This window comes from Astatotilapia calliptera, chromosome 7 (genome assembly GCF_964374335.1).
Source record: "Astatotilapia calliptera chromosome 7, fAstCal68.1, whole genome shotgun sequence".
NCBI classification, from domain to species: domain Eukaryota; kingdom Metazoa; phylum Chordata; class Actinopteri; order Cichliformes; family Cichlidae; genus Astatotilapia; species Astatotilapia calliptera.
In genome coordinates, this window is record NC_137428.1 from 64,440,203 (window position 1) to 64,466,824 (window position 26,622).

The 26,622-nt window shown below is 39.3% G+C and overlaps 1 protein-coding gene across 1 annotated transcript in view; it reads right to left on the reverse strand.

Moving 5' to 3' along the window:
* Positions 1 to 26,622, reverse strand: part of b4galnt4a (beta-1,4-N-acetyl-galactosaminyl transferase 4a) — a 153,352-nt gene that overhangs the window by 74,891 nt on the left and 51,839 nt on the right. Inside the window, exon 3 of the mRNA XM_026176454.2 lies at positions 340 to 438. Within this exon, the coding sequence (XP_026032239.1) occupies positions 340 to 438 (99 nt within the window). The remainder of the gene's footprint in view (positions 1 to 339; positions 439 to 26,622) is intronic.

The following is a 26,622-nucleotide window of genomic DNA, read 5'->3' on the forward strand; positions in this document are numbered from 1 at the left end:
TGGATCAAATATTTTCATCCTGACACAATAATTTATCCTAATAATGATAAATTGCAGTTTGATGTTTCAATAATGCCACCAGAAATTGGCTGGATCTCTGTTTGACCTCAAATACCAACTGCAGTTGAAAGGACAACTGATAGAAAATGAGGAAGATATTCACACTAAGTGGCCTTGCCAAATTGAGTGGATTAATTACACAAACAGCAAAACAACCGAGGAATCACAATAGCTCTGTCTGCGAGATGCAAGAAAGGCTTTAAATTGAAGATGAATAAGTGATATGTGCAAAAGGAGAAATCACATCAAATAAAAAGGAGGGCAAATTATTTGTACTACCTCTGGTTTCCAGGGTAATTTCTTGGTGTGCTGGCTGAGGAACTTCCGAATACGGGCGTGATCTCTGCCGTCAGCCCCTGCTGTCATTGGCTCGTCATCCTTGAAAAACATACAAAAGAAAAAACAGCACTTTTAAAAATCAGTTACCATAAACCAACACCGATAAAAGGAGTCGACTAATGGCGGTCATGGATCTCAGTGGTTAGACTAAGGCCTTACATTCATGAAAGCACAAATCCATTCACCCATTCACCCATTCATCCATCCATCGATTACTGAGGTAATCTGACTCTCCAGAGGCTGCATATAACTGATATAGGAAATGAAAACACATACTGTACATCGTGAAATAACAGGAAACATCTTTATTTCCCTTCTGTTAAAACCTTGTGTAAATGCCTCCGTACTATTCACGCCTAATCCAGCATTTTGAATTGCCAAAGCCCTAATGTCCAACATACTCCAGTTATTCACCCTGCGGCCAAGATTTTTCCTCCAGGGGACTAAGCCTCGTGCTCCAGCCAGAGCACTGCAGGGCTCTTTCTCTGTGGTCTGCTAAGAGGCATGTACATGCTAATGCTGCGCTGTGACGGGTGGGACAGAGCAGAGAGGAGAGCAAGTTCTCAGCCAGCTATGAGGAGATAAAAGGCTGTGTGCCTCCCAGAGGAGGAACAAAGTCGCAGAGCTGTTAAATGAGTGGCAAAGCATCCTCCATTTAGCAGAGATGTCAAAAGAGGCACACCTCCACTGAGAAAAGCTGGAGAGGTTTTCAGCACCCCTGAAATGAGGGGCTTTTGTCGAGAAGGCGCTAGTGTTTGCAAAAGATTCAGGGGAGGAGAAAAAAAAAGATTTTTTTTTTTTTTTTAGAGTGGAGGAAGCAAAGAGCCAGAGCTGTCAGATGCCAAGCCTTTGATTACTTTTTTAACTTCCAAGGGAGAGAGATGAAGGAGGGCAGGGAAAATAATGATGAAGAAATGTGACAACAGGCTCCCCTCCTGTCTGTCACCAGAGGAGCGTAAAGTACCTGCTGTTTGTGGGTACCAAAAGACTCACAAACAGACTTAGTTCTGTTGCATTTGTGCATGGCGTGCGCACACACACACACACACACACACACACACACACACACACACACACACACACACACACACCAACTCAACTGAGGACAAAACATTTATATTGCATCAGCTGGTGTCTCATATAAATCAAAAACAACAGGAACACAAAAAGTATGAGAAAGGACTCAGCGGTCAGTCTGATGAATCAAGAGCTGTTTGAACACTAGCAAACTAAATCCCAGTGCCTGAAGCAAAAATATTTTTTGACACATTCGCTGGAAAGCTTACATGACGCTGAATCTCAAATATTTTTGCTGTTTCACAGCCTTCAACAGCAGATTAAGTTTTGTTAGTAGAACTTTAGTTATGAACCAATAACTGAAAACCTCGCTAATTAAAAGCCCCTTGCTCAGTTTTTAATGAATCCACAGTTAGACTTTTTAAACAGGCTCATCTTTAAATATTAATTTCCACAAAGCTCCATACTTTGACCAGTTTTCTTTCTAATATTACTAGGCATTTATTATGATTATTATTGAGATCCACTCATCCTTCTTTATGTTTGAGGTGTTGTTTATCTCAGCATAAAAGCTGCAAATCTCGGTAGTCTTATAGTAAAGTTTAGACCTTGGGTCGTCTCGGTGACATTGCTTATTATATGCAAACCAAGAGTCTCTTGTTCCTGACAAGTCAGCTTTAACCGTTTACAGGTGGGAGCGATGTTTGAATGATGATTAAAGACAATTCGTGTACAACACATTAGAGATTTTGTAGTGCGTGGTTACTGATTCTAATTTAAAGAGCTAATGTTTTAGAAATAACTTGAAAGAACAGACTTTACTTCTTCACTGTGGACAGTAATTCACAGGGACACAACTCAGTAAACTGCTGCCTCAGCGTGATCTAACTCAAAGTCTGCTTATCGATGCAATACTAAAAGGTACAGTTAACTCATTGACCCGAGGCTGCGCTGCATTCTTCATGAGCTGTATCTCCTTTTTTCCCCACTATAGTGTGTATTGACTTTCCACTTTGACAAGTTGTTGCTATTACTTACAATGCACAAATACTCACAAAGACTCATTATTTCAGACTTACAAATCTCATTGTTTGCTGGCACAGGGCCCAGAACCATGTTAACATGTTTTACTGATAATTAATGTTGATACTAACTGGGGCCTGTCAGATGACATTATATATTAGAAGTTGCATCAAGGCAAAACAGGAAATATCAATCACACTGATGAGGCTGCCTATTTATCATATGTTTACAACGCTATTTACCTTTTTGACTTTTACTCAAATGGAATAACAAATGATCTATTACACAGCGCACACAGATCTGCTGTGGGAGGAATGAATCAGGGACATAAGGAGTTGAGTGATAGAACCGATCAGAGAGATTTTATCACTGAAATCCATCCATCTCGACTGTCAAAACCCTCGCTTTTGTGGGTGCTTGCCTCCCAGCTGTTTCCTTCCAGGCTCCACATGTTCAGAGAGCGAAATTCAAATGGATGACCTTGCTGATCCTAGGCTTGGAAAACAGCTGGGAACAGTGTCCTGGAATACCAATGAGCTTAATTAATCTGCTTTGCTAAACACAAACAAGCACCAGCATCTGCAAAAATCGGTATCGCAGAGAACGGGAAAGAGGGGCAGGGAAGTGGGGCTCATCTCACAAATCTTTTTTTTCCCCCTCCACCATCTATTACCAGCCAACTAAGACAGATTCCACAAGTCCACAAATCCTAATTTCCAACCACGTGAGACTTGATAACCACAGTGGACTAATTGCAATAAATTAACTTCTTTATTCATATTAACTGCCCCACAGGTATACAGTATGTTAATTAGCCCTAACATAATAGTAATAATTCTTCCGATTTTGCATGTTGTAGTTTCAGTGAATCAGCAGTGGCTCCTGGTAACTGATTGATCTAATTAAAATATGGAAATAGATGCAAAGACACTGGGATATGACAAGTGACTAATCACAAATTATTCATCATTTATAATAATGACAAAAACTATTTTGGGGGAATAAGAGAAAAGTAAGAGAAGTGAAGTAAGTAAAGAGAAAATGAGAATCAATAAGCAAGATAACACGGGACAAATGAAAGGTGATGAACACAAAAGAGGTCAAATATTATCAGTGGCACAATAAAGAGGAACAGGAACAACTGAGAGAAGTTTGATAACAGTGCACGGTATGTTTAGGAAGTCTAGTCCTCAGAAATCTCTCCGGCACAGCCAATGTCTGCAGTGAATGTAGACTGCCAGAATCCCCTTTACTGAACAGACCAAACAGACCACTGTCTGCTTCGTTTCTGAGGAGTACCAGATAGCTCTGTGCAGCATTACACACTCACCAGCACCGGTGATCTGTATGTGATGTGACTACAGCTGAAGAGATGGATTTTCAGTTCGCAACTTTCTGGACACACCGGGATCCATAAATTTACTGTTTCTTTCTAGCACAGTTAAACAGTAAGAGGGGAAAAATAACTTCAATTTATTTTATTGAAAAGGAAAAAAAAACTGTGCTAGCTTAATTTAAATTAACAGGGACAAAGGCAGGTTCTCAGGCCTACAGCTAGACTTTCCTCGCTGCAGTAGTAACAAAGTAAAAAAAGCACAGCACATTTTCTTATCCTTACCCAAGGCTAACTTCAACATCTAAATGATAATCTAACTTAAAAAAAGGAAATGAAGCGCCATGGGTTGGCTTGATTTTAATCTTATTCTTGTCAGTTTGTTGCTTTTCACTACTTTACATCATCATGAAGAAAAATAAAGGAAAACTGGGTCTGTGATAAACAAAGAAAGCAGCACAGGGAACAATAAGAAACCTTTGATTTTCGAAATGCTCCGCTTGACGGCTGAGGGAGATGAGTCAGACAAAAACATTATTATGTGGCTCACTTTTTCCGCTTCTTTATGCCTTAAAGGGCAATTATGCCAGCTTAACAGAGATATGTATTAGAGAAAATTACTGAATTATCACCACAAGAGTCTTTTAGGGATCCAAAAACATGTTTATGCAAGTCCTTGGACATTTTTCAAGGAGCACAACAAGGTCATTATTTGAAAGGGCCCATACATTGCGCTTCACTAACCACCAACACGCTCACTATGGCAACACAGGGTTTTTCAGCAGCGGCTGGTATAAAAAAAGCTTATGAGCTAGCGCCTGAGTTTATACATTTTTCCTCATTTGTTCTGTGCATTACAATATATTCTGTAATATTCTATAATACAGGTACAAGTATAGCAAATGAGATGTGAAGGGTAAGTCTGTCACTCACCTTTGATCCACACACAAAGGTGAATTTCTCGTGGGTGGTCATTGCTTCTCATGACAATATATCGGCAGAGAACATTGCATTTATTGTTGTAACTGCAATGCTATTTAGCTGTAAATAAAAAGAGTCAGGGACATAATTATATCTTTCTACCTATAGACAGTATATTGAGGAAACAATGCCCCGAAAGCATGTTCATATTATATAATTCATGTTCAAGAGTTTAATCTTAAACTGTGAAAGCTGCCTGACCAACCCTGGCCATTTTTATAAAAATTGTGTCTATCACTAGCACATCAGCGCTGCTAGAAACTGAAATTTAATTTTGCCTGCAAACTGTCGTGGCCGCTCTGAGTGTTGGCTAATGAATAGAATTGTCCTGGGAACCACCTCGGTGATCCTGGATCAGTACTCGAGTGTGCTGAGAGGTTGAATAAATCTGCACCCTGATCTCACAATCTAGTTCTAGTCTATTTCAGTAAGAATACAGCTTTTGGAGTCCCAATACCCTTACAACCAAAATCCCTATTTCATTTAACAAAGTAGCTGGCACTGCTGAATAGAAATCAGCTCAACCAAATGCATTCAGTTAAATGATTGCAGAACAAATCCCAACCAAGAGAACCAAGGAATGCAACTATTTTTGTCTCACTGCTTGCATTATTCATGTAAGAAATTACATGCTGGTCAATGGAACAACAGTAGCAAGGCTGAGTGAGGAGGAGAAGGAGAAAAATGGAACATAAATAAGGAACGGCTGCAGCCGATAATAAGAGTGATAGAGTCAGGAGCTCCAATTCATTGGCTGGAAGATTAATGGTGCAGAGATGAATACAGCAGGGAGACAATAAGACACAAAAGGGGAAGAAGGAGGAGAGAGAGGGAGGCAAGAGAGGAGATGGACAGATGGGGAGATGAAAAACTGCAGACAGTTGAAGCAGAAAAGTTAGAGGGTGACCTGTTTGGTATTTACAGAGCACAGATTTTCATGTGATGATGTGTGTAGTGTGTGCACGCATTCATTTTTACTGAAAACATGTGTCTGCATTCATGCATCTAAATGTACAGCCAGCACAAACTGAGTAAGTCGACATCGATTTAATTTAATTTTGGTGGCTGTGTCAGAACTGTATGGAAATATTTAATTAGTTTTCACAATATAACTTATACATTTATAGCTGTTTATACTGTTATACGTACCTTTCGGTACAGCATTAGGAAAATACTCTGTGAAATGACAGTTCAAAGTGTCTTAGATCTTTATCATTTCTGTGTGAATAGTAGTTGATTAGGACAGGGGTCTTATTTAGTGAAAAAGGAGAGATCACGTGAAAGGAATCGAGAACAAACGCAGAGAGTAGAAAGAGAGAGCCAGAATCTGAGCAGGAATCCAGCCTGATGCCAAACACACTGTAAGTTTGAACAGCATGTCAGTATTTTGTTGCCCGGGCAATGAAATGTATTACTCTTCTACCATCGAGCAATTGGGAGGAAAGAGAGAAATGAAGCCACATTAGGCCTGACTTTTATGTCCAGGCTGATTACTATTGACGGGGTGTGACACGGGGCAGCTGGCAAACAGAACAGGCAAACACTCAACTGCCAATCATCGCTGACCTGCCGGGGCTCAGTCTGACCTAATCAACACACAGCCTCCTTCAGAGGTGGCCTCACACAGTGATGGATATACACAGATGTACCGACAAACAATTCTGCAGTGCCATAAGGCTACAGTGATGTTGAAAGTACTGGTAAAAACAGGTTTCTTATCAAATATAAGCAGAAGGACAAAAATGTCAAAAGTGTGGATAAATAGTATTTTCCTATTCATATTTTCTAAATATGAACTTGTTGCTACATTACTTGTTCATAAAATAGAGTATTTTATCAAAAAGCACCTGGTTCCTTTCTTTGAGAGAGCACTGTTCCGCCAAGAAATTGAAAATACATGAATCACTTTCTTATAATGACACGAATGCTGAAGAAAAGGCTTTTTGTGGGATGTCGTTTGCTTGTTCCAACAACGACAGAGAGAAAAAAATATAGCAGAGGAGAAGAGTTTCAAATGTCACAGAAAAGTTTATAGAGTGACAGTACTTGTTGGATTGTGTAGATTTGCTGCCAGGGTTTTGGACATATTAAGCCTTTCCCGTACTTTGGTGGGTAATCTAATTAGGATCCTGTTACAGTAAATCCAGATGAGACGAAACAAATAGACGAAGGGTTTGTGCAAGCGGGTCTGATCGACCTTCTGCTGTCTATGTTGCAGCTTCTGTTTGTGAATTCGCTTTAAGTTCCATTTTATATTCTGTCTTTTTGTCTTACAATCTGTGCATGTCTACATCTGAAATTCTCTGCTGGTGTTATTTGGTTTTCTTACAAGGGGTAGAGTGTGATAGGCACAGAAGTGGTTTGGCAATGATGAAACAGGCTGCTTTCCTGGGGCGAATAGCATCTAAAATGCAATGCCTGACCTGAAAACGAAAGCACTTTTCTCTCTCCGTCGCTTCACCTGTTCATGTGTGTTTAAGAATGTGAACTCCGCTATGAACTATGTGCGTATCACATGCCCAGCATCCAAATCTCAGCACATCTGCTAGATGGACATCAAAGCATAAAGATTTTAAAATGCTCTCTCCTCCCGCTTCACACAGCAAATTCAGAATGGGGTGACTTTTCATCCACGCAGCACACAGATGTATACCACATAACTAATTAGTAAAGGAAGCGCATCAAAAAGCTCAAGTGTATTATGAATGACAGATGCATCTGTGAAAAGTTTAATAATTGGATAGGGAATGTTCCAGAGTCTCTAATCTGAAAATGGCCATTTTTAAGCTCAACCACATTATCACATGGAACAGTAAGTACAGCCCTCCGTTTACACTCTCAACTCATTACATTTGGAATTAAGGGTTCCAGATTAGGTGCCAGTGATCTGAACCTCTTTAAACTGCTTAAAACTTTAACAGCTATAGAGTTTTCTCTCAGAAGGGTGGCTGTGGCTCAGCCAACCAGTGGCAAGTGGTTCCTGAGCTCCTTACTGTCACTGGGTGAAATCTCATGCAAAGAGGGTTTTCAGGTTGCTAGCACATGTGGTCTCCTGTATTTTGCATGGAAGACAACCATGTGTCTGTAAATACTTTCAAAAGTCACTACTAAATGGCCGGCAGTCAAACTTGAAGTGCAACCAGAAATATGGAAGTAAAAGTTTTGCGTCAGCACCACAGCCCACATGTTTAAACAGCACTACTTTTATTTTGACAAACAGCCTTCATTTCCTGTTTGTGTCACACTTTTCACAGTTTCCTCACTGATCAGAGAGCTCCTTGCGAGCGTTTGCAAGCAAGCACTCCATGGTGCTACAGGCAACTGTGGTAATCTGCTAGTGTCCATAGCAATGGCAGGGAACAAAGCGTCTCGGAAATATTACGTTTTCCTGTGCAATGAAGAAAAACGTAGCTTTTAGAAGACATTCAAGGTGAAAAGGGAGAAAACACTGATAAAACTACTTCAGTGTGCTTATGAAAAGCCAAAAAGACATTCAATTGATCCAACTTTGTCACACATTCAAAATGGCAGACAAGTTAATGTCACATGGTTAGCAATCACATGACCTCAATAATCAGCTTTTCTACTCGCTATTTAACTGTGTGGCCCTTTAAGGCTTAGAGTTAAAGCTCTGTAAGACCTCCAGGAAAAAACAGAAGAAGAAAGAAAGTCTAGCAAAATAACCAAATTATACAAAAGAAATGATCCAACTGCAAGTAGTATATTCTATTAAGTGGTTTAGCTTTAACATGACTGCCTTGCTTTAAACCTATAATTTAGTCCACTAGATGCAGTGGACCAACTTCTCTGGCATCATGACAGGAAAAAGGCAGTTTTGTGTTAGAAGGACAACCTTCTTAGATAAGTGCTCTGGAAGATTAATGATTTGCCAGTTGGGGCCATGAAAGGGACCTGAGCTATTCTGAACTCATTGTAAAGTCTTGTCATATTTTAAATGGCCAGTGCTCTCTCATTTCCAGCATCCCTGAGACATTGCGACTATATTAGAAAAGGGGAAACTTGCTGAAAAATTTAGACAATTTTATCTCTAAGGTCGACCAGTCGATGCGAAAACAAGGTTTCCAAGGACCTCGAAATTTAATTAAAAGACATGCAGGTAACTCATAAATGTAGGTGTCTAAATGAACTTTCAAAGAGAGATGAAATAGCAAAAAACTCACTTGCATGGAAGTCGTCCCAGAAAAAGCCTTCAAACAAGAAAAAAAGAGTTTCCGACAAGAAGATCCGAGTATAATTATAGCCTTCCAGTGACACAGGTGTGAACTAGTCATGTGCTATGGGTCTGAACCAGGGATACGGTTGTTTAGCCACAGTAACAGTGGACATTTGTGCAAACCAAAATGCTTTAAGGAAAATAACTTCTTACCAAATCTGAAACACGAAGGTGGAAATGACTCAGGGGCTGAACAGCTGACTGCTATTAGTTTTAAATCACATCAAAGACTGCTTAACCTCCTAAGACCCGAACTCTTCCACAACATGCATTTTTAATTTCTCTTTGATATTTGGGCATAATGGGACCTGATGAATGTAAAAACAAAGAATTACCAGATTTTTATTTTTATTATTATTATTTTTTTACCAGATTTTTGTTTCTAAGAAAAATAAGAGCCACATATGAGGATATTTGTTTAAAATTTCGATAGAACAGTAGCAGTATAATGTCCTCGTAAGTGGATATCAGGCCCTTGTAGAGCAAAATTAAGTATTTTGGTCTAAATAACCCAAAATGTGATGTCCACATATGTGGACACCAGGTCCTAGGAGGTTAAAGATAACGTGAAGCCAGATGAAAATGAAACACAAGCAGAGCTATCAACGGGATTCAGAGGTTCCCTTCAATACAGATTAGCACATCCACCAAGGAATGGTTAAAAGAATAAAACGAGGGCTAATCAAGGAAATTGCCAAAGGCTGAATTTCATTCTAAAAAAATTTTGGTAAAAGGTTTAAAGAACTCACAACACTTTCAACTAAATACACACAGCATGAGACAGAGACGCGTAGACAATTATGAAAAATGCATACACATAGTTATTTCTACTAAAGAGGAAATAGCTTCTGACACCACAGAAATACTTTCCTTTTTCCCAATTCTTATTATTTTTTTTATCATTACTTATTTACTTATTTTTTATTATCTGTGATTATAAGTTAAGATGTCACGCACAGAGGACCTCAACTCCTATTGTGAAGATTTTGCCCAAAATCAACACGTATAATTCTATAATGTATATATTTATTTTATTTTATACTGCTTTGAATACATTAAGCGTACTGACAAGGGACAACAGATGCGCCAGTCATCACAACATAATCAGAAGAAACTGACTGGCTCAAAATTTGATTGCTAATGCTGAATACAAACCATTACAAAGTAAATGTATTTAAATTGCAAAAAAAACCCCAAAAACAAATGCAACAGTGCAAAAATATCCAAAACCCTTTGTTATAACAACTTATTGTTTTTAACTATAAAAAGCACATTTGTAACTAGCTTCCCTAGTGATAACTGATTTCCCAGTGTCCCAGTTAACAAGTCCAGCGAGTAAACACTCACAGTAACCACCGTACTACACCAGAACACCTAACGGCATCTGAATAAAATGGGGCCATTAGTTACACCTGTATTTGACAAGTTGGAATGTTTTTTATGGGCTAAATGTGAGCTGAGCGGTGTTCTGCGTCGTGCAGCCATTTCAGCTGCAAGTTGAATTTTACCACTCACAGCTTTGTCGCCACTGTGGTGAGAAAACAGTACATTTCTGGGACTTTGGAGCAAACCTTGAAAAATAACTTTCTCCCCAATACATAAAATATTAAAGGGAGTTTGAACTCCAAATTATATTTTTCATATTTTTTAAAGACCAAAAGAAGCCTAATGATTTATATATGAGAGTGTGCAATAAATACTCAGCACAGCTGTGTAATTACACATATCTCTGTATTTAAGAGCATCCCAGTAGACAAGACGACAATTACTGTACATCTGAAGGTCGAGCTAACAAGACATACTAACTGTGTAATTTGTGCTGGAGAACCTTTGGCATGCTGTATCTGTAATATGTGCAGCAGATTCTTTACTGCCCGGCCAATTTCTGTAACTGACATTTGTGCAGTCCAGCTTCCTCTGTCCTCCTTTAGTAGTTTCTCCCCTCTATCCATCTTCCTTGGGTAATTTTCCAGTTCTTTTCCATCTACTTTTTACTTTATTTTTAATCTAATTTAACTGATTTCCCTCCAAGTACAGAGAAAGCGAAATGAATTTTAATACAAAACCAACCCATCCCTGATTTGATATATAAGAAACCACTTATTACGTAAGCTCTTTACATGTAGTTTATGTTTGCCAACCACTCAGCATCAAATTTGCACTACAAAAAGCCCTAAACTTTCTCTCTGCTCTCTATCTCTATCTGAGAAAGACTAATTATTTTTTTAGCTCTAGGAGCAGAGAACATGTCATACTCAGTGTTGCCTCTTAAAGAAAGCTGGGTCTGTAAGTAGCTCTGCATCCTCTCGCGGTTTGCAGACATGCGTCTGTTTCGCATGTCAGGCATCTTTAACCTTAGCGACATATTTTGAGAAACTGCTTTAGCCTTTCTCTTTCTTCCTGAAGCCTCTCTTCCTGAGAGCAAGTCAAACTGACAGAATAGATATGGGCGTGTTTGAGTAGGAAGCTGCCAGATAATAAACTGCGTCAAAACTAATGTCTCTTCAGCTTTCGCCTCCACAGCCCACTTCATCAACTGCACACCTGTTTGGAGATCTCAGATCCACGTGTTGGTCTCATCTATTACCATCTCAGTCAAAAATTAAATAAATAAGAAATCTCTAACTCACTTCCCTTCATTTGCCTCTAAGATGTTTTATGCAGCATAGTCATCTGTAAACATGCCTCATTCCCGTTTGTCACCAAGACAACAAGACAGACAAAGAGTAATTAAAATTGCCCCTGCTGCTTTGTGCTTAATGTCCCTGTCAACCCAATATAGCCTCAGAGCCACTTCACAGCAATGTGCTGCCTACATTTGGCCCAGGAGCTCTTTTACATTGCCAAGTCACACTGCAAAGTACTGAGCTGAGGTGCAATTCATAAAATTATTCCGCTCACCTGACAGCGAAAATGTACAAAATGGGGAAGCTTTTATTTTTCACAACAGTGAAATGCATCACTATTTGGGGGGGTTACAAGCTGAAGTTGTAGAATCACTTGGGCTAAGCCTTTAAAAGTTTGACAAAATTACTGCCATACCAAAGAAGAACATGTCGAAGTAGGCAACAGTGACAGAGAGAACACTCTGAACACTTTATAAGTTAAGATTTATTGTATTTGTAATAAGTGCAGACTACTTCATGCAGACAGTAGATTGGTGCAGTCTTTTAGTAAGCTCAATTGGAGGTTTTTCAAAGAGCATATGTTGTGTGAACCATGCTTTCTGTACATATCTGAAAAACACTGAATACAGAATTATAGTTTTGATATGAATGACACCTTTGATCACCTGCGCACGATTCTGACATCACTGCTTTGTCTGACTGGCTTTCAGATGTCATCATTCAGCCTGTAACTTCTTTGAAATCTGCTCTATTTTAGCACCCAAGTAGCAAACTATCAAGCAACTTAGTGGCTGGGCTATTCACTGGTGTCTGCACAAGTTAGTGGAGATGGATAGTAGAGAAAAGCGCAATGAATCTTCATCATAGCCAGTCACTGCTTGTCTCTCGCCCATATACACCCACAGTCCCAAGCTGTTCATTTGTCTTAAAGCTATGATTGTACATCTCAGACCTCATGCTCATTCAGTCCCCTTCCCTGTCCCCCTCCGTGCTTCCATCCATGCTTCTGTCTGTCCATCCAGCCTCTAGACACTCAGATGGAGGTGGAAAGGTAATTTATAGCTTATCCCAGGACACGGCATCCACCTCTATTTACAGCACACCCACATTGTTCTGGAGACCCCATCAATATCAGGCAGGTGCGTGGGTTGTAATATCATCTATCTGCAAGTGTCTTGTCAGATCAGAGATGACACGTACCATGGAAAGACACACCAGCACCTCTAGTACTGTATACAGAGACATCAAGAATCCCACACACTATAGGATTCCACTCACTCATACCCTACACACAAAAAGAGAGAAAAATGGTCTTTGATATACTCTATGATTAAAATTTCACTGTCTGCATGCAATTTATGTTGTGTTCTATGCTGTAAATGATAAAGACTGAAATAACAAAACCTATAAGAAATTCTCCAACATATATAGATGCAATAGGGATACAGAGGAGTATAAATTGGCAAACCCAATAGCTAACAGGTTTGAATCTGATGGCAGAATTTTCACGGCAGGAGAAGAAGATGACTGGCTGTGACAAAGCGGTTGCTCTGGGTCAAGGGTTGTTCTTTCAGTCTTACTCCGTACATCTGTCTCGTCACCTCTGCTTCTTTTACCATGACATGACATTTTCGTCAGAAATTTCTTCTTCTCTCGGTCAGTCACACCAACAGCTAGAGAAAAAGGTGCAAATCCTCTGAACTTACAAGTGTTTCTGCTTTGATTTTGCCCAAAATGTAATTTGATTTTCATGTAAGCTTCAATCACACGGAAACATCTGACTAAACTTATAAAACCCAAGAACTTTTTGTCTTTTTTTGAGCACATTAAGTAATCAGAAGGCTGTCTGGGAAAAGTAAGTGAACTCTAAAAACACATAAAAGCTCCTTTAGCAGCAGCAAAACTCAAAGCTTTTTTTCTGGTCTTTTGTGAGACTTGAATAATGATAAGACATTCTGGATCATTCCTTTCGCAAAAAAACGGTTTCAATTCACCATTTTGTTTTGGCTGATGTCTTGATTGAACAGCTCTGTTTGGGTTAAGCCAAACCCTGTCAGATGAGCTAAGGTTAGTTCATTTCCTTGGCCATTTAAGAAACCTATTATACTGATTTACTTTTGTCTTTTCTTTGCACCTCATAAAGCCTCTCCCAAACCTCTGGTTATGGACGGCTGCTCTGGCAGCCTCCAGTAAATTGTTTTTGCTACAATTCCCAACACTAGATGTTGAGGTCCTTAGGCAAGTCACTCAGGACCAAGATGGTTGCTTCGCAATTTAGATGTGGTTTTGATATAGGTGTGCAATGCACATTCTTGATCGATAGAAATATAGTTCAGCTTTTCTTTATTTTTTCAACTATATATTTATTTATTTATGATCACACCTGTTGGATTTGCTGTGAACTCTGCAGGATGCCCACTCTCAAGGAGAGTAGCAACTTTACACCTCCCCCATTGGTCTACTTTGAGACTAGAAGTAATTTTTTTCCTCACTTTCTCTGTTATGCATCTCTATAATACTAAGGTTTCTATACAGTGCTCTAATGTCCTGTGAAAGTTGTGGCTGAGGCAACGCACCAACCAATCTTCTGGGAAGAGCCGACTTTATCAGTAACAGGGCTCGACAACGCAGTACATTGCACGTATTCCCTTAAGCTGAGTTAGCAGAGAGATTTAGTGACATTTTCCAGCCTGGACTAAACGATTACTTAGTGTGTTTAATGAAAACCATGTGTCATTACTTCAGTGAGAATGCGGCTATAATTGCAACTTAAGCCCTATTCACATAAAAAGCAGCATCACCTCATTTTGTAATAATTACAGAAATGGTCTGTGATCTGAGCCCCAAGCAAATCTGCCCTGCCCATTATTTCTAAAGAAAAAAAAAAAACAACCTCATATTATCCAACATTTTCCCAAACACTGAGGTAATAGTATTTGTCCTATTTAAATTGGCACTCGTGGTTTTCATTATTTTCCTTTCCTCCCTCTGTTCTGCTTCATTCTCTCATCACAACTATGGAGGCTGTGTGAGTACATATGAGGTCTCCTGGTAATACCAACCACACACAAGTAGGACTTTAGATGAAGGCTACATCACATTTCATGTGTAATCAATGCAGAAATTCTGGTAAACGTAAAGGGTTTACTCACTTTTGTGCAACTCTACTTGCTCTTTGCCTAGATAAAATGTAGGAGCACAATTTTGCACATAGTATAATGAGTCTTTTACCACATAGAGTTGCTTCATTATGGCTCCAGGTGAGCACGAATTCCCCATCTTTTCTGACAAAAAAAATAAAGTTTTTCTACATGAATAAGTCAGGATAGTCAGTGCTTTCACATTTTCATGCTACATTTCACAAAATAGGCATGCGAAATGATTCAAACACTTCGACATGCCTTCTTTCATGTGCTAGTGTCACAACAAACTGAGTGCAAGCCGCGATTGTACTTTTGTTGTTCTTTGCTATTGCAGCTTTAGATTATTAAAGATGTTTGGCTTTTGTGTCTTTATGAGTTGACTGCCAAGTTCCAGTTTTATCTTTAAATAACCTATAAACTCTTACATATATCTCATCTGTAAATCAGGCACATGCATTCAGATTAATTACAGTAATATAAAATACTACCTACCTACTGCAAGAATCATCTTGACCCAGAAAGTCACTTGCTGCATACAAGCAGCTCTAAACACTCAGATGGAGGGAGGTGAAAAAAAGATCAGTATAGCAGAATAACCTGAGTTGGCCTCTTTAAACTTTTAATAACTGCCACCTGTGCATTCTTATATGTTCAAAAAAGAGATCAAAGTAAACAGCAAAGAGTGTTCTTGCCAACTAAATCTGTGAAAAGTGTCTGTGAAAAGTCTTCTCAGTAGGAAGAAATGCACACAACTCAATTCTGCTCCAGAAATATGAACAAAATTGCATTTTTCAAGCGAATTGGTTGATTTCTGGCGAGCCTGTATGACAGCAGAGAAAAAAAGTGGGAAGCAGATGTGACACGTTTGACCTCTGCTCCATTAGTTTCCAGCAGTCAGCCATCTGACAAAAAAGTACAGACTCTCCTGTGTGGATGTTTTGGTTTTGTGTCATATGTCCCTGGACTATGAAGCAAAGCTGGCTAGTTAGTGTTAGTATCGGGAAGGCGCTTAACGATTCTGTCTGTGATATGTGCTAATTAATGTTTGGTGCAAGCGACACTGTTTGCCTTAAAACTCAGTTCACTAGTTTATGACGAGACCTTATCCAGGACTGAGACAACACGGAGAGGGGAAAAGAAGAGATCGCTTTTATATAAAATCTTGGAAGTACAACCACTGCTTGTTAAAGCATACTTGGTGTTTCTTCGCTCAAAAATTGCTCCCACATGTGCCAAAACACTCCTCATCCAACAATTAGTCACTAAATAGTACACATCTCAGCTTTAATGCATATTTAGTGTAACAATGATGAGCATTAAATTGACCTTGAATAGAAAATAGGTCTCAAAGGGTCATCTAGCTAATTTAGTTAAACAAATCTTTACCTCTTACACACTGGCATCCAGTCATTTGTTTTCAGTTCTGAACAAGAGTGAGCAAAAGATATGTACTTGTGCTACACCATTGACTCACTGGTTACAATTAACATAGTGCTTCTCCAGACTGGTCAGATGCAAATTAAAAAAGCCAATAAAGATTGGTTTTCTCCCACAAGCTGCCATCTCACAGGAGTCTGAATGGCTACTCTGGATCCATCCCTGCCTCCCAGCCAGCAGCATTGACCCACGTGTCGATATACCTGTAAATTTCTTCTGGCTAAAGTGAGAAAAATCAAGGCAGCAGGTTGTTTAATGACAGAATAAATCCAGGAGGATGTTCAAAGCAATTGATATCCTGACAATACCATCAGACTCCAACAAAGCACTTCTGTCCACTATTGTAGCGAGATTAATAGCCTGTTTGGTTGTCCTGCTTAAGTCTTTAACCCAGGATAAGTAGAAAAACCACCATCTTGTCTTTTTTAAAGTTGTTTCATGCTCAAGGTTTGATGACAGTGCAAGTCATCATAGGAGCATGTGAAATGCAAAATATCTGAAATACAGCACGACTGAAACCGAACTGATCATTTACCAGCGTGGCAGAGATCAAATTTGATCTGGGTTTTCTAAGATAATCAAAGCAGTGTGGCAGTTATACTGACAACTAGGCATAATATCACAAAAATAATACTATAATAAAACAAAGAAGTGGTATTTTAAAGTAAAAGCAGATCTTTTTCTTAAACCTGAGGAATGAGGTGAGGCTGAGACAATGAAAAGGCTGAGAAAAAAGAAATATTATTTAGGCTTAAGAGACTTAGGGATGGGTTATCATATGTGCATGCCTTCCTATATTCCATCAAAGTAAACATGAAGGCAGCAGGTGGGCAGCAGGTGCATCATCATATTAACTTGCAGAAAAAGGTCTTTGTCAGCTGTGATAACTGCTGAGACTAGTTTATCAGACAGACAGAGAAAATAGGAAAATAAAACAAATCCCTCCTTATCAACGTGTCTTTATTTCTTTCGAACAAACTGATTTTTAAATGTTCATACACACATTTTGTGGATTCTTTGTACATCAGCATAAACAGTGCAATTGAACAGTGGAATTGCTAATCCGCAATCACATATCAAATATGAATGAAGCTTTGTTACACAGTGTCAAAAATCATTTAATAATTGTTGTCGTTGACAAATAAAATAACAGCCTGTCTTGATTATAATACAGTGTTTATATACTGCTCATAAATACTAAATATGAGTGTGAATATCTCCACTTACACTATCTGATGATCCCCAATATTCTCTTTATTGTTGAAGATCAGAGACAAAAATTGGTAGAAGTAGAGACAAAGGTGACAAAGAAGTGATGATGAGGCAAATAAAGATCTTTAAAAGAAGAGAAGAAGAAAGTGTGTGACCGTGGATGATGAATCAGACAAAGATCCTGAGAGATCAATCAACAGGCTCCAAGTGTCTGGTTTCTGCCTGGACAGCATGGGGACAGCAGAGATCAATAAGGAGCAAGGCCTCCTGGCTGGTGGCTGGTTCAGCACGGGTGGAAATAGATTATAAACTGAAACACATACTCCAGTTTTCTACTTCAATAAGCAGAGAAATATTAGAGTTAAGGAAGGGAAAATAACAAAACAAACAAAAATGTATATATAATTTCATTTTGATGATGATGACTTATAGCTCATCAGGACTGTCAAGAGAAGCTGCTTCAGGAACTTGTGAGATCCCAGCCATCTACGAGAGGAGCACTCTGTGCTTCCGTCTGCTAACAAGATTTATAGAGATGACAATTTCCTTTTCCAGCAGGACTTTGCATTTGTTCAAAAAACTCCTGCAAAATGGTTTGCAGACCATATTATTACTGAGTTAGCCAACTCGTATGATCTGAATCCCACAGAGAAGCTATGGCGTATTGTCAAGAGGAAGATGAGAAACACCCGACCCAAAATCACTGCTATGAAAGCAACCTGGGCTTCAGTAACACCTCAGCAGTGTCACAAGACTGACTGTCTTCATCCCACGCTGTACAGATGCAGCAATGTGTACGAATATACATCCTATTCAGAAGCTGGGCAATCTTGCATTTTAAATCTTGTTTGGATTGGATTGGTATTAGAATGTTGTGATCATTTGAGATACTGGATTCCAGATTAGCCATGACTGTCAGCAGGGCTGTGCGATATGACCAAAATCTCATATCCCGATATAAGAATTCTATCATCCCGATAACGATATAAATCACAAAAATGTAACATTTTCTGTAAATCCTGTGAATCTCGGGCAGCTCGACTTACGGGAAGTGTTTCTAGTTGCGCGTCATGTAGCTGGAGTCGAGTGTTTTAACAGATGCATGAAGCTATACATTTTTAGACATAAATTGTAACAGCCGCTGTTTTCTTTGTATTTATTACACAGCGTGCTGCGGGGAAAAGCCTGTTCTAACGTTTGAGTCTACGGTTTGTTTTTTTGGCACCTGGTGGCTCTTTTTTACTTCTCATCCGTAAATAATCTGCTATTTCACGCGAATCTGTTTATTTTGAAAAGTCTCAACAGGATCTTGAGCTTTAAATAATTTCCCCCAGGGATCAATAAAGTATTCTGATTCTGATTTATTGTGAAAGGTTTATGTGGAACATAAACAAGCGGACACGCGATGGTTTTTGTCACTACCCGATCCGTACCGGAAACCCGATCGGTACCCCGCATGCGCAAATCTTACGTCACTTCCTCTCTTTGCCAACATTGCGACATTCAATATATTTGAATGATACGGTTAGCGCCCAGTTAGCTCCTAGCATTTCTCAGCAGCTCTGCCTCCTTTTCGACTACCAGGATATTTAAACAATGAATAATCCGTATCCGCAACAAATTTTTGCTTTTCTCCTCAACAGAAAGCGTTCCCCGATTGAACAACAGTGCTGTAAAATAAGAAGAATGGTGCCTAATGACAGAGTTAATAATACAGACTTTATAATATGTCACGTGAAGATTCAGCAGCCAGATGAAGTGTTTACTGGCAATTGACAGTGATAGCGGACATTATCATCACTTTTCCAACAATCCTCTCCACACAGACAAGCATAAACACACTCGATTATCACTAAATCAAATGTAACACACGTTTGTAATGACGCTAATTCAGTTTACAATAGGGTTCATTCGCTCAGTCAGCAGGTGGCGGTATCCTCGTACACTGGGGAGTACACTGCCATTAAACGAACAGAAGAAGAAGAAGAAGAAAACCCCCTGCACATGCGCGGTACGGATCGGGTAGACCCGATTTGTACGGTCTGACTTTGCACATGCGCAGTAAGGATCGGGAGTCCCGATCCGTCACTATCTTTTAATTTTTTTTATTTTTGCCTACATTATATTAAATGTTTCATTATCGGAAACATGTTAAGAGATACTTGTTATTCTTAACATCTTAACAGATACTCTGACCTGTAACTATCGTAAAATGCTTCGACCGGAAGTAGACACCTTTCGCGCATGCGGGGTACCGATCGGGTTTCCGGTACGGATCGGGTAGTAACAGTTTTACCACCGTTGTTGCTAAACACAACGCATAAAAACAGGCGCTTGTCCGTCCTTTGTGTGGTTATATTAAATATAAGAGAAAGAGAGAACTTTAAGAAATTAATATAGCCACTACAGTGACCATCAAAACGATGAAAAGAATATTGCTATAAACAGTTAATTTTGCGACACCACGAAACAAACAATAGCGTAAAATGAAACAATAGATGTTTTTATATCGTCATCCGACATATATTGTAGCGGGTCAGGGCTGTTCGGGGTTCTGTTTTTACAGTTATGGTTTGTTTATGTTACCATAGTGACAGGTGATGCCCTCTCGCTGCCACGGTGTGTCCTTCCGGGGTCAGGGGGCGCCCTGTGTGTTGTTGTTGCTGTGCTGTTGCCACGCTGAGCAGTGAGCTAGCGGCAGTGTTCTCCTGGCAGATGTAAATAAATGGCTGTGCTCCCTGGCTAGCTCATGGGAAGCAAGACCAAACGATACCTCTGTCTCCTCCTTGTCTGAGCTCGCCACAATATGTTATATCAAACAGCCCTAACTGTCTGAAATAATACAAAAAAGGCTTGGAATATTTCACATTACATTTAATGAATGTCTCTTTGAGTGTATGTCTAGTATATGACTAACAAATGCTGGGTTTTTTCATGATATTCTAATGTTTTGAGATGCACTAGCAGAAGTAAAGTGACAATCTAAACAGGTAAACAGAAAATGACCTTGAGTGTCAGTGGTATTAAATCGTACCTGCAAATAAAAGAAACATTGCTAACCTGAACAGCATTTGGTTGCTTGTACACGGCTTCTCAAGCTTTAAAACGGTCATATTAGCATTTTTGTAAGCTTTACATATTCTGTAGGACTTTACATGAGGGTACATCATTAAGTTAATACGTCTTCCCGCATACTGGTGAATGTTTTAAAGGCACTCTTAGATAAAAGAGTGTGGATTCAACGAAGAAGGGGAGAGACACAAGCCGGCACCTATGGAAAACTGAAGGGAAAGCTGAAAAGTAAATCAAAACACAAAATCCCCTCCAACTCTTCTGGGATATGGCACTCGCTCTAAATCTGGCAAACAGGGAGTACTGATGAAAGCAGGAACTGTTCCCACAGGGATGCAAATGAATCTTCTCCACCTCTTCCTTAGACCCATAGCAACACAACATGCCCACACCAACAATTTTATTTCAATTACTCACATCGCTCTCTCCCTCCATCCATCCATTCAGCCATCCACCCATCCATGCTACTCTGCTAAGTCTTCTTATCTGCCTCTTGTCAAATAAATTCATGAGCAGTAGGGGATTTGTCAAGAAAGATGAAGAGACGGGTGAATGCTTTGCTTCTGTTGTTTAGCGTTTTTCAGTGCGGCTCTTATCCCGGCCTTGTTTCTATTGTTAACAGATTCCTTGAGTCTTTATGGGACAGAAAATGGAGGTGTGTGCAGTTTTTGTTTCCCTTTATCAAGTGGCAACAGGAGCAGCACCTGCCTGTTTAATCTAGCAGACACAAACACTGTCTGAGTATAAACCACTATACTGATGACTTCCACTGCAAAGCCATTTACTGTCATCCAGTCATCTAAAAGCACTTAAAACATTAAGCACTTAAACACATTTGTCTTGATGCATTTCCCATTGAAGGCCTTTGACCAGCAGATCGTTCTCTTCTCATACAGCATTATCTGCTAATGGTGGTGTATGATTAGTTCTGCATCTTATAATACATCACGTTTTTATCTATTGATGGTCATGGCAGCAGCAGTGTAAACCAAGATACCCAAGCTTGTATCTCCATGGCCTCATCCTCCAACTCTTGTGGGACGACACAGAGGCTCGCCAAAGCTCACCAAGAGAAATAATCTCTCCACCGGCTCCTGGATCTACCTGAAGGTCTCCTCCCAGTAGGACATATCCAAGACGCTTGACCTCTCTTTATTCAGAAGGAATTGTAGCTAAATGCCCAAACCACCCCAAGTGGCTCCTCCTGAGAGGAGTAAAAACTTGACTCTTCTAAAATGACCTGTAAGCTGAGCCCATGCAACCATCGGAGAAAACTCACTTCTGCTGCTTGTTTTTTTTTTTTTTTTTACGTGTTTAATAAATATTTTTAAATTGGTTATTTAACACCAACATATACTATGAAAATTCCATTCAAATCACAATTTACAGTACTGCTGAAACTATGCTAAACTATGCCTCCTAACTAAAAACTATGCTTTTATACATGGGGATAACCCATGGATAACTATCTTGTGATGTAGATATTTCATAGAGTGCAAAAACATAAAATAAACAAAGGTTTGCCTCATTGTCAAGCTTGACCAGACTTTTATTGCTGTTGCTTTTTTACCTTAATGCTCTTTATATTCTATGCAAAGCACTTTGAATTGCCTTGTTTTACTTTATTTGTCTTTAACAGAAACTTAACTTCACCTACCTTTAATATAACCTACCCCACTGAGGAAGACGGGTGGGGATTAGAAGCAGAAACAGAGATAAAGACCAGTGTTACGTCTTATGATCTAATGACCTTCACCCAGCATGGCCCCAGCGTGAAACTGAGCTGTAACAGCAAACAGACAGCCCGAGACAGATTAACACTGACCACTGGTGAAACAAAGCAAGCTGGTGGGAAGTGGAGCGAGTGCAGGAAGAGCGGGAACCTTCTAAAAGGATTGTAGCCGATACCACAGAGTAATTCTTCTCCTCCTCTCTAACTGGGATACAGCAAATGGCAATAAAGCTAAATGCTTTCAAAGCCTAAAAAGGAAGGGAAAAAACCCCAAAAAACAAAAACAAGGAAAAGTGATAAATTATTTACATCAGTCTAGGAATGTGGGTATCATACTGAGCTGTCCATTTTGAGATTTTTCCTAAAGCATGAATGCATGTTTGCATGTATATTTCAGTGCATGTGTCCACACACACAGCTGTTGATCTTGACAAACAGGCTTCTACTTTGCTGGCATCTGGTTGTGACAGTGCAGACCTCGGTGCTGGAGTCCTGCCTTGGAGTTTACTGCAGGCCCACAGCTTGGATTTCAAGCTTCTGTGAACTAACACCAGGCTGACAAATGCCTCAGTCGTAATAGTAAGAATGAGTGAAGGCACTGAAACACCCGCAGGAAAAACAATTCTGGACTGAATCTTTAAATAGCCTCCTATAACGGAGCTGTCAACACTCAGAAATGTGAAAAATGACAGAGAAGAATTCATTGTCTGTAGGGTTGCAATCAGTTATGAGAGGCATTATCAGAGGCTTATGGCTACATAAGGGATATGCACTGCTGCATACGGATCACAACTTTAAAGAGCATCAAATGAAACATCAGTAGAACTATGCTCAGATTTTTTTCTGGAATACATATGTTTTAGTCCTTTAATTGGGATCGATCAAAGAATATACTGAAGGAACAACGTAGTAACCTTAATCACACATGTTACCATTACATTACATGCAAGCCATGAAATCAGGAATCCAACATCCTCATACAATTTCAGGAAACCATTTTTGTTTTGTTCTCCTCTCTGATTTGTTCCACATTCGATCCGTTGTGTAAGATTGTTGCAGTTATTGTGTTTTGTGACTCACTGTTTCTGTGTCATTCTTATAGAGTTATGGTTTAAAACAAAATACATCTTTTCAGTTTTAAGGTTTTACAGATAAGTGGGGGAAAAAAAGTTTATTTACCTAATTTTAAGAGGTATTAAGGACCTGATTATTTTATTATTATGTCCTGATATTTAAAACCTCACAACTGACAGAGGGTGTATTTTTCTTTTACCATGACCATATAGAAATCCTCTCCATCTTAGTTTGTTTCTCTTAACCTTCTGCTGCTCGGGCTATCAAGTTGTCCCATTTCTCTTAAGTGCCTTATGAAGTATGCGGGTTCAATAAAAGTTTATACTTTACAGTTTGCTTCATAGCTCATGTAGTGATAGAAAGGATTTTGCTGTAATAATTCTATTATCTCTCTGTCTCCCATTTGTCCCATTTAGAATGGCAACCTGTAGCTTAACCCCAGAGACTCTGAGTCCTTGATTAAAAAACAAAAATGTAATTAAAGTATTTTGGCGACCGGAGTGACAGCACACTGGAAAATTGGACAGAAAACAAAGTATGTCAATGTGAGGTCAGGCATCCTTGAGAAGGGTGCTCAAGCTGATGCACCAAGTGTCTCATGGGAGATCCATTTCCACTTGGCTAGCTGCAGATTCAATCAGTTGGCAGGAGAGAACTCTTTCAACCAAATGTCAGCGATGATGTCACTGAGTTGCTGTGAATTCATCATCCTGAATCACTGAATCACATCAACTATCCTTTTTAGCATGTGACAACATTTTAAATGCTAAATGTAATGGGTACTTGGAAAAAAAAATGGTCATGTGTCACTTTTCAAATGTAAATGTAAAACTGAGCAGTTATGACGCTAATCTCAACGGGTCCATTTACAGATTAAGTGATTAAGTCTAATACCCAGCCAGCACACACAGCCTTGCTTCATCAACGACAAGTTTGTGTCGTGCAGCCGAGTGTGCTGAGTGTCACTGATGATCGAATATGTTTATTTACTAGTCAGTCTATGCTCTCTGCTCCTCATTATTCTCCGGGAAGTCTCCTACTGCCATCACCACCTCCATCCCATCTCCCATAAACCATCGGCAAGGCCAGAGCAATGTAAGGCAGCCGTATTTACAGCCCTGAAAGCAATTGGAGGTTAACAATGAGGCCTGGCTGCTGCAGTTTATGGGCCGCTGTAAAATTGCCACTATGATTAAAATCTCCGTCAGGTGAAAGACAATGGTGCAGCCCTTTATCTCAACACTCCCATGAAATATCTACTCGCACTCATCCTCCCTTTCTTTCCTCTATGACCTCATTTGCAGGCCTTTACCTTGGTTAACTGGCCTTTTACGGCTCACTGTCTTATTAAAATCTGGGGAAGCGTTCCAAGAGTTGTTGGCCTGCCCTTTGTGAAAGTGTGTGTGTGTGTGTTTGACAGTGCATTGTTTGCATAGCAAGAGTGCATGATATTTTTACAGACCTGATATTTTTGTGGTGTCTTTCTGATTTACCATTTAAACTGTTACAAAAAAATAACTTTTGACACTCCTCACTGAAGACTGGTAGACCCTCTTGACTTCCAGCTTGTGACTACCAAACAGTCTCTGCTTTGACAGGCAGAGCAGGTTACACTGAATACAGTGTCATTGAGCTGAATTACGTTTGTCACCTTGCTGTCTCTTTAGTCATTAAATAAAGGGAAAGGGTGAATGAATCCATCATCAGTTTGTTTAAAGTGAACTTTTTTTTTGTTAACTTAATGATCAGCATTCTTAAGAAAAAGTTATAAAGCAAAAATCAAAGTGTGGGTTAAACCACCTGGTGGATGGACTTTGGCCATATTACACACGCAGTGTAAATTCTAAAACCTTCATGTGCACTCAGATAAGGCACCACCAGCTGTTAATTGATTCAGTAATAATTAAACAACTAAGTGACATCTGGTTGTGACAGAGCAGGTACATGCAGTGTTGAATGTCTGCATGTGGCCAACTGACAAGGGCAAGCAATATACTTGAGTGAATTGCTTCCAGTATTACACCCCCCCCCCCCGGACTATGAAAGGTAATTTTGAGTTCCGTTTTGCAACTTTTCATGAGCAATTGGTGGTTGAAAAGATAATACATAGCCAATGTAATCTAACTGTAAGCTATATTTACTTGTTGGAAGTGAACTTTCTCACAACAGGGACAGCGGGAAAGTTGTGTTTGTTTTTAGACACGATGTGGGTGTGTAATCAATACATTAATAAATTACAGTATAATAAAATATTGGTATCATCACAGAAATCATTCAGTACAATCCTAGAACGTATAGATAGGGAGTACAATAACATATAATATCTGTATTTCACATATTTACATAATGGCTACTGTATGTGCAGCAGCAACACACAGAAACTAAATTAAAGCGACTCCACGGGAGGAGCTCTCCCAGGTTTCTGCTGTTATATTGCATTTTGTGTGTATTTCATACCATCAGAAATACCATTACTGCAAAAGTAAATTTCAGTATTGTGGTATTCTGTATCTAACATCAATGGCAAGCATGTGACTCAAATATTCATTTACTTTCATACCAATCCAATCTGCTCATCGCTAATGCGTCTCTTTTTTCTCCTTTAGTCTCTTAATTTCTTATGAAGCCTCAGCACTTCCCTTCCCTTCTTATCAGGTACAAGAGATGAAGGGGTGGGCCCATAAAAGCAATCTGCCAGTGACAGGAATAGCAGGAGGCAGGGCACCGAATCTATATCTTGTTCATTTTAACAACATACACATTCATACACACCCACCATTCAACGCCCACATGTCCATATACTCTACATTGGAATATGTATGCACCAAATGGGAAAGAGGAAAAAAAAAAAAAACATCCTTTATGTAACCTCATTCTCATTCTAAAAAAAAGCAAGGCAACCACCTGGAGGCTGCAAATATACAACTACAGGCAGTTTGTGACAGTGGATACATTCATTATAGGTAAAAGCAGGTGGCTGGGAAGATATTATATCTTTCTTTTTTTTAAAAAAAAAACAAAAAACACCCTGACTTAGTTTCTATAATTTCCAATCATGACAGACAACTATTGAAACAGATTTTTCATTATTATTGATTTACAGGGAAGAATGTACTTTTTAAAAAAAAAAAAAAAAAAGGTGCAAACATTTGCTTCTCAGATCAGATGGTACTTTGATACTCCTCATCTTTACACGTCTCTAGACACACGTCTTATCTGTCCTCTTCTTCAGCGTATTCTTCATCCCATCCTTATATACTTGCCCTTAAAAAGTCCAGATAAACACTTTCTGTGTTTCCTCTGTGCCACCACTCTCTCGATGCATCTGACAGCAACCA